At 43.5% G+C, this 9,644-nt stretch overlaps 1 protein-coding gene across 1 annotated transcript; it reads left to right on the top strand.

Annotated features, from left to right (window-relative positions):
• Positions 1-674: 674 nt before the first annotated feature.
• Positions 675-2,318, top strand: cbln2b (cerebellin 2b precursor; the record flags this gene model as incomplete). The annotated part of the gene is made up of 3 exons (XM_084450084.1): positions 675-1,095; positions 1,821-1,940; positions 2,121-2,318. The coding sequence occupies exons 1-3, from the start codon at positions 808-810 to the stop codon at positions 2,316-2,318; spliced, it is 606 nt and encodes a 201-aa protein (XP_084306210.1). The 5' UTR covers positions 675-807.
• Between the last annotated feature and the right edge of the window lie 7,326 nt (positions 2,319-9,644).

The raw sequence follows: 9,644 nt of genomic DNA, 5'->3' as shown, positions 1-9,644 counted from the left end.
GTGTGTGTGTGGAGTCGTGGTAGGCTGTGGGCTACTCGAGAGATGGGCGTGAATCGTCTCCACGGGAAAGCGAGGGGCGATTCCTTCTCTGCACAGATGAGCCTTCCGCTCAGTTCAATCTGCGCGTCGATGCGTAGGCTACCGTTTGCTGTGCGAAAGCAAGACCAGCGCTATGGATCATCCAGGTACGTCCAGTGACTTTTACATGTTGAAAAGTGTTTTAAGTTTTGTAGAGTTGGAATAGTAGTGGGCCTATATTGTGAGAGGGATACTGTTCCATTTGCCACCGATTATATTTGAGCCTACCTTTTACGGACACTTACGGACAGTCCTAGGATATGCTCTCAAGCAAATAGCCTACCATGACCCACTAACCTCTATTGTATTAGGCCCATTGATGGGCATTTGAATCTCACAATGACGTATGCCTTAAAATAGTTTTGCGCATACGATTGTATAGTTTCTTGCATCCATTCAAATCTAATTTAGGCACTCTTAAATGTACAATGGCGTACGTGCCATAACTCTTGTTCATGATTGTCTCTTAAATCACCAGGATATACCGCACCAGTCTGAAAGACCATCCTCAAATCAACAGAGGCGAACAGGAGGGAGGGGAGTGAGAGTGAAAGAGAGAGAGAGAGAGAGAGAGTGTGTTTGAGAGAGAGAGGGAGAGAGAAAGAGAGAGAGAGAGACGCGAAGAGAGCAAGGAAGAGAGGAGTCCGACTGGACCAGGTGATCGAGTCCAAACAAACCTCCAAGGGGCTGCTGGGTAGTATCAGTGTGCACAGGACCAGCGTTGCGACCATGGTGCCAGCGCGCTGCCCGGGACCCTGTGCCATGCTGGCACTGACCCTCCTCTTGGGATGCGGCGTGGTGCTGTGCCTCGGCCAAAACGAAACGGAGCCCATCGTTCTAGAAGGGAAGTGTCTGGTGGTGTGTGACTCCAACCCCTCCTCGGACGGAGCCGTCACCTCCTCGCTCGGGATATCCGTCCGTTCCGCCGGAGCCAAGGTGGCTTTCTCTGCGGTGCGCGGAACTAATCACGAGCCGTCGGAGATGAGCAACACGTCCATGACCATCTATTTTGACCAGGTCAGATCTCCACATAATTTATCGTGAATTAATCGTGATTAACGAGCCTATCTTTACGCGATCTCTTACGTTTTTATAGCAATGGTTGTTATAGCCTAACGTTATAAAAAACACATTAAAGTGTATCTACAGGTTATTCCTAAGCTTTAATAAATTGTTGAGGACTGCGTCAGGATCGAGATACCCTTCACGTTTTCTAAACATTTCTGAACAAACTTTTGATGGTGGTGCGTAATAAGCCATACAAGCGCGTAATATGTGTGTAGAATGTTTGCGTTTACTATAGTGTGCATAATGTTGGGTAGATATCGGAGATATATCATAGTTCTCCAGTGGATGCATACTATACAATTCATCTAATCAAGTTCCCACCTCAGGAGCGCAGGGTCTTTTGGTAGTAGGCTATAGCCGATTTTTGCTGGGCTGGTGACACTTTCTCACCCATAATGCGACGTGGTGCTGACTGACCCCCTTTTGTTCACAATTAACACGACAATAACTCCCGAAGAGTAAAGTGTAAAATAGCATTCCCTAAACTGCAGCGCGGTCCACTGCAAAAGCAGACTAAAACGCTCTCTACAGAGAATCATCACACACGGTGAATACGATCAGTGATCATGCCCAGTTTAACCCATGCTGTGTGTTACCTATTTCAGGGCAACTGACCCTGCTGATGGGCTATACTCATGGTGTGGTCTACTGTCGTTTTTCTTTTTTTGTTATAGGTTTTAGTGAACATCGGCAACCATTTCGATCTAAAAGCGAGTGTGTTCCAGGCACCTCGCAGGGGCATCTACAGCTTCAGCTTCCATGTGGTGAAAGTCTACAACAGGCAAACCATACAGGTGAGTCCAGCTGTGTCCCTCGGCTCCGCAGCCAGCACCCGATGAAGGTCATGCCATTTTGCAGCATGTCCAACGATAGGCCTGTTCTGGGCTGATGTATGGATGGTAGAATTTTTTCTTCTTCTGAGGCCTGTTTGATACTGGGGTGTGAAAACGCGCGTGCTGTCTCCGTTATCCTAGGTCAACCTGATGCAGAATGACTATGCGGTTATATCAGCCTTTGCTGGTGACCAGGACGTCACGCGGGAGGCGGCCAGCAACGGGGTGCTGCTGATGGTGGAGCGTGAGGACCGGGTGTACCTGAAGCTGGAACGGGGCACGCTCATGGGAGGATGGAAATACTCCACTTTCTCAGGCTTCCTGGTCTTCCCGCTATAATCTAATTTGTGATTACCTTATCGCCACGTGACTCTCCTTCACTCGTGGACGCGAAAAACAAACACGCCATTTATTTGAACAGAACTGTCAGCCAAGGACGCCGACAAAATATGTGTATCCTACCTACACTCTATCTGTTGACTATCTATAAGTAACACAGCGTTTCCTTGGAGCTCATATCCAATTCCATCAACCAACGCAATCTGGATGATAAACAAATCGATCGACCTGTGACGTGCACCTGTCGATTATTTGGATTTTATCGCTGGGGAAACCAAACTTTTGTCAAAAGACAACAGTCAGTGTACCTGTGTGTACCTAGACACCTTGACAAATCAGAAGATTATATGAGAGAAGAACTTAAATCCTGAACTAAGTGTATTTAGCCTCCAATGCTCTGTTTTATGTTTGTATAGCCTTAAAGATATGGTTTCGGTCCAGTGAGGTGTATGGAATTATGGGCATCCATAGCAGAAGTGCTTTCACGCCCAAAGCATTTTTTGCACGAATGGAAGATTTCTTCTTCTTCTTTTTTTGTGTGCTATCCATGGTGTTGCGTTTGGATGCTGAACATATTGAAAATAAGCCAAATGTAGGCCGCCTACTATTCAGAGATTATTAAAAGAGAAAAAAGGCGACATATTTCAGCCAATGGAGACAACTTAAAACTCTTTTATTAAACATTTATCTAATTTATAAAAATACATATTCACATGATGGTGTGTTCTACATTTCGGATCTGCGTAGCTTTGACTGATTTAGTGTTCAGTGACGTTGCTCACAAAATGTACATTGTGAAAATAACAGAAAAATCCCTATATGTCCCGCCTAATAAAAAATATTGTATTGTATAGGCTACGAGCATCTATTTACTTTTACTGTATAACATTTTGCATTGGATAATAGATTGGAAAGGTGCCACAATAGGCTATATATCTACAACACAACGGAGTCACCATAACAGGAGCTGTCCATGGTGCTGAACACAGAGTCGCTGTCCATGGTTCTGAACTGCCTCAGCTCAGCCCCATGCTACGCCGCACGGAGCTCCAATCATATTGGAACATATTCCAAACATATTGCAGTGCTAGTAAGATGGAAGTATCTAAAGTACATACAATGACATATCACGGTATATATTTTTTAAAGCATTATTTTGTGGCCGACATCAGGTTTGTGTGAGCAATAGCCTTAACTAAAATTTTACTGTGAAATTGTGTCATCTACTAAACAATGATACAATGCAGGAAAAAGCTGGGACTACTATGGAACTAAACCCTCCAGGACATATTCTCTCTCGCGCGCGCGCGCGCACACACACACACACACAGCTAATTTAGTCAGGAGTGATGGAACACATTGATTCTTCAGAATTGAACAGCAGACAAAGCTTAGTGCATCACTATTAACTAGAATGTAAGTTCTTTTGCTCAATTGTTTGTTTTTGATGCAATTTAGATTTAGTCTTAGAGAGTAACACCTGTGAATTTACCAAAACAAAGCATCTAAAAGATCGCCTCTTTAATCTAAAAAGATTAGTCAAAATAAATTTAGTTCGGAGACCTCTGTAACCCCAGTAGATTATGTAAACATTGAAAAAAGATGACTTGACTTAATCATCTTGGCCCCCTTGGGAGCAAAGAAAATGGCTACCCAGCAATTAAGGAGACATGAGCAGAGAAAATGGGGGAACAGGGACATTGAACTGAGATATTCAAATATCTCTGACATGACTTTTGGCTGACATGCATGTTGTGTTGATCAATGTGGGATAGTGAAGTATTCTGATTGATAAATACGCTCTAAGTTTTACAATGGCTCCATAAACAGATCCAATTAGTTAACTTGTAGGAATGAATCCAATGGTTGACAGACAGAGCATTCATATTTCACCCTCTCAGTTCAACAGTATCCTTTTCGTTCACTGTACTGTAGTAAATAATAAATCCATGCTGTTCGTTTAGATTGTGTTGGAAGAATCCAACTTCTCTGGGAATCAATAGCTGTTTTTGTTAAGAGAACATTACCATTCAAACATTTGCGCAGCAGAGACCTAGAGTGAGCTAACACACCTTAACATTTTGCATCCATTTTGTGCACGCGGATTCTCCATCTTCTCAGGAAAGCACAGCAGCTGTGAACAAAGCACAGAGGCCTTCTGACAACAATGTCTGTTGCCAGAGAAGCAAATGAGAAGAGTAGAATGGCTCTGCCAATCAACCATTGCCTTTCTTTCAACAGTTATTTGGACTGTATTTCAAAACGGTCTGTAAGCCTATAATCGAGCTCAGAAGCCATTTCCAAAAAATACCCCCAAATACTTATTTTGCCAGTGTAGGCCTACTGGAAAAAATGTCATACAACAGTTACATAGATGTGGAACTGCAGTTGTTCATCTGCTTTAACTGATTATTCATGTTTACCAACTTAATGGTTATTGAATTCAATGTTTGATGACATCTGACATGGATAAAGGGATTGGATGTGAGATGTGATACCATCTCAATACAAATTTAACATATCTGGCACTGTACACTTGTAAAAAAGCATCGCTATATTCATATTATCACCAGATAACATTGCTATTAATTCACTATTGTTGAAGTCAGTGAGGTGCAAAAAGTTAGTCTCTAATGTGGAATCACCCATAATGAGCTTATAGACATGATACAGTATTCAATGTCTCAATACACAACAATCAAAGATAAAGATAAATGATTAAACTGCCATGTGTCCACCCCAAAGTCTAATCAATCCTGGTATATGGTGGCACTTTTATGGATGCCCAGATGGCCCAGTATACTGTGCTTTGTGGGACCTATAAATAATTATAAACCTGGTATCTCCAATTAAAAAGACCTGAGGTGATATGAGCTTTTAAATACTTTTCTGTTCAGAGTTGGACTTTTGAAAGGTAAAGTGGTATTGTTAAATATCCTTTGTGGACGTCTTTCTGCTCATGTTACTACACCCAGCAGGTCCTAGACAACAGTGTGGGGCCTCACAGCATGAGGTGGTGCAATGCTTTATGCATTAGACTGAATTACATATTACAGTCATTAGAGGGATATTATCTGTGGGTTCAGGCTTTCATAATGAATGCCATTTGCAATTATTTATGAATCTGTATGTTTGGCATGCACACACACACACTCACACACACACACACACACACACTGATACAGCAGATTTAACTGTAATTCCTGTTCATCCAACCTTCAAAAATGGCTAAACATTTCAAAACCACAGGAGAAGAACAACATTAAATTGACTGAAGCAATCAGATATTGGATTCAATTGGTGTTGATTTGAGGGCTGTCATATAAGATCGACATAAGCATGCCTCATCTCAGCAAATGTTTCCGTTTCAACATATAATTGAATTGCTTCTGCTTGGAACTGCAGCTAAATGTAATGAACACGTACTGTATAAAGACAGAGAAATAACTGGAGGATGTGGGCTTGGGGCCCCATACAGCCTCCGTACACCTCCATCACTACCAACACAACTCTACAATCCATACAGCCTCCATCACTACCAACACAACTCTACAATCCATACAGCCTCCATCACTACCAACACAACTCTACAATTCAACACAACACTGCCACTGCATCCCAACAGGATTACAAACATACTTTTTATTTGCTGAAGAGGAGCAGCACATCCAACAAAACCATTAACAATTTATTCAACCACTCTTGTGATCACTGATCAATCAAATAAATCATGCACAAGAAAAAAAACAAAAACAATCCCCATTAAATTCAAATCCAATCAAGCCGCACTTTTCTCAAACGTTCCAGTTGGGGCCAAAATTGCCTTGGGTGAGATTCTGTTTTTTCCGCAGCACTATTTTTATTCAGGGTGCTGTGAAGCAAACCTGCAGGCACTTCCTCTGCGGTTTAACAATGACGCTTAGGCCCACTCAATCTGATATCTAATGCGGCTGCAAGTTAAAAGGAAATGCATACTGAATGTCAGGCTTTATTGCCACCTTTACTGGTCCGACTTTCTTTATATAATTTTTAAAACCTTTTGCCATAAGTTTCCTTCCAAACGAGCTCCGTTCATTTCATGGCCCTAAAATTGTTACATTTTGCACAGGGACATTCCCACCTGTGCCCTTCCCTCCCAAGAAATACAAAAGGCTTCAGTAAGGAAGGACGGACCTCGTCAGCGTGAAATATGCTTTTGTTGTAAACGTCTACATTCTTTATTTACACATTAGTGCTAAGTCCTACAGATATCTTGTTGAGACCATCGTCCTCTCTGGTTGTGAGATGGCCCAGCTAATTTGCACTTGAATGGGACATGGAAGATGCAGATGGGGGGGAACACACAGAGGACAACATGTGGCGGCGGGCTGCTTGTTAATAATGCATTTGTTTGCCATACAAATAAAATGACGCCTATCGCAGACTTGCATCAGTCACAGAACCGCCTCTGTGGAAAGGCCCTCGTGTCAATCAGATCCCCGAAGTGAGAGAGAATGAGAGAGAGAGAAGAGAGAGAGAGGAGAGAAGAGAAAGAGAGAAACTCTGTTTATTCCCTCCGCCTTTTGCCCCAGTTGACAATATCCATACTGCTGAAACATGCAATTCCCCAGAGATAATACCCCCGCCCTGCTATTTATACAGACAGTGGGCTATGCAGAGCTAGGCAGCCTATGGTGCGATAGTCGCCCATATATCATCTGTCCACACATTAGATTCAGTCACAGCAAGCCTGGCACGAAGACGGCCCAGTCCCAGCACCTAACCAACTTAACCACTTTCATTAGAGGGGGAAAAACAATGGCTCAGCACTACTGCAGCTATGGTGGCTGACAGAACACTGAGATATGCGAGTTGTGAATGAGCCGACACTGGCACAAGCACACATATACAGTACAGACACACATATACAGTACGACACACATGCGCGCACACACGCACGCCCCCCCCAGGACCACTTGGAAGCAATATAGCATTGATTTCATAAGGTTAGAATCTGTGCTTTCTTTCTCGGTCCTTTCTGAATGAAAATAGCCTTTCTCTGCACGAAATTCCTCACTATGGCAAGGGCGCTAAAACCAACCATAATGTAGAGAATGAATGGACTCTCATACGTAATTATACAACATTATTTTGAACAGTTTGGGTTCTGTTGGTCACTTAGTCTGGGTAGGAATGTACAGAATGGAGCTGTATATAAACAGGCAGTTACCTGCCAGTGATGACCGCGTCCATCTGTACTGAGGAGAGATGTATGAACGAGGTTGTGTTGGTGGTATAACCTACTGAATGTGTCCCCGTGACACGGTCAATGCACACCTCGTCCACTAACAAGCAAGGCATCTGGACCAGAGGCTCACATCATGCTCATCAGGAAGTGGTGGATCTGACAGGAAGTGGTGGATCTTCTTGAACTCGTCGCCCAGGACACGCACACTGACCCTCCAGTCACCATTAGGAAGTGCAACTAAGACATTCATTCAACCCATGGATCTAGTCACTGGCTCATACCCTCAGATAAACACATACTGTAATCACATACTGACAATTTATAAAACATTTCCAGTTTCCAAGCTATGTCTTAGTTAGGATCTAGCCTGGAATTAATCACTAATGTGTACAGTACAACCAGCCTATACTGTATATGGCTGTTTAAAGGAAATCTAAGGAAATGTACAGTATGGTTCTGTATCATGTGCCCCTATAGAAAACCTGATATTTGAAGAGGGGCAGCCAGGGGCCAGAGCGTTGACTCTGAGGCTGGAGAAACATGAGTAAAAGGATGTAGATCATATCATAACCGTAATGGATGGACAGGTCTGGCAAAAGGAATGAATCAGGACAGGTATTCACTGTAGCCATTGTAGTCTGCTGCTTGGAGGACATTGAGGAACACTACAGGCGTGTTTAAAGGCATGTTGTTGAGAGCCCGGGTTCATCAGCAACCAGTCCACTGCAGAGAGAGATGGAATTCATGCCCCCAAAATCTCACAATCTTTGTTTTTATTTACCTCTCTACCTGACACGACGAATCACCCGTCCGTCATAGCCAGGAAGCGAGCATCTGTGCTCATTCTGTTATCATTTATGGCAAACAGATAAGCCTCCTTTTGAAGCTCCAGTGTGCCTTGGCTGAAAGTACATGTTTAAAGGATGAATGAGGTCCAGACCACTGCAGGGAGGCCCTGGTGTGGGATCAGTGCTAGCATGCTGATGAGCTTTGTTCGGGTGTAGCCAGAGGCAGCGCGATAATGGCCAGAGAATGCAGATATCATACCAGCAGCTGAAGTCTATGTGAAGAATTAATGGCACATGCACGCACACACACACACACACACACACACACATACACACACACACACACACACACACACACACACACACACACACACACACACACACAGGCATCAGCCTCATTGAGACCTATAAAGTGGTGGGAGGTCAGTGTAACCTCTTCAGTCCAGGACCCAAGCCCGGGCTCTCCTGTGTGTGTGCTCACACGATCAACGCTCTGGAGACTGAACCCCTCCCTGACCTCATGTCTCTTCAAAATATTACAGCACTCTGAAATATTTAGCACATGGAATAAGACGGCAATCGCTGTTATTTAATGCCACTTAGGGCTATATAATAGCAGGGAGGCAGAGTGCTTAGAACAGCCATTTTGTATTGGTAGGGAGGGATGTGTGTGTGTGTCAGAGTATCTCACCATAACGTTGCATCCTGCCCCAATTCTGGCGAGCTCCCCATATGGTTTGACAATCTGGTTCGATGGAAATCAGTTGTTTTTGCTGCGCTCTCATCTCCTCTCTCTCCTTCTCTCTCACTCTCTCTACTCTTCAGGCCTGTTTGAAGTTTCCCAGAAGGTTGTGCTGTAATGCTGGGGAAGAGGTTCAGGAACAATAACAGTCTCCTCCCTCAACACCAACAGATCCCGCTCTCACCATCTCATGGGAATAGTCGTACCGAGCCCGATAATCTACCAAAAATAGTTCTCTGAGATGATTAAGAAGAAGTGTGGCAAGGCGACGTTGTATGAACTACTGTACCTGTATTTTTTTTATTTTTTTTTATGTCAAGTTCATTTTCAAAATGGTTCCTCTTTCCAATTTTCTCTTTGTGGCTCAGACACAGCCTGCTGCCTGCTTCAACCCTCTCTGAAAGACGAATAGACCCAACCACTCTCAGAAGTGCCTCATTGAAGTTACATTCAAAGTGATTGTTCAGTTCAGTTCAGTTCCCTCTGATGTATTCAGCCATTGTAAAATGCTAATAGTACAACAATTCTAGTTGTAGACTTTGGTCATCATGGTTCCTTATGTAAGAGTT

Source organism: Borostomias antarcticus (assembly GCF_949987555.1).
Source record: "Borostomias antarcticus genome assembly, chromosome: 2".
Lineage (NCBI taxonomy): Eukaryota > Metazoa > Chordata > Actinopteri > Stomiiformes > Stomiidae > Borostomias > Borostomias antarcticus.
This window is presented reverse-complemented; position numbering and strand designations above follow the sequence as displayed.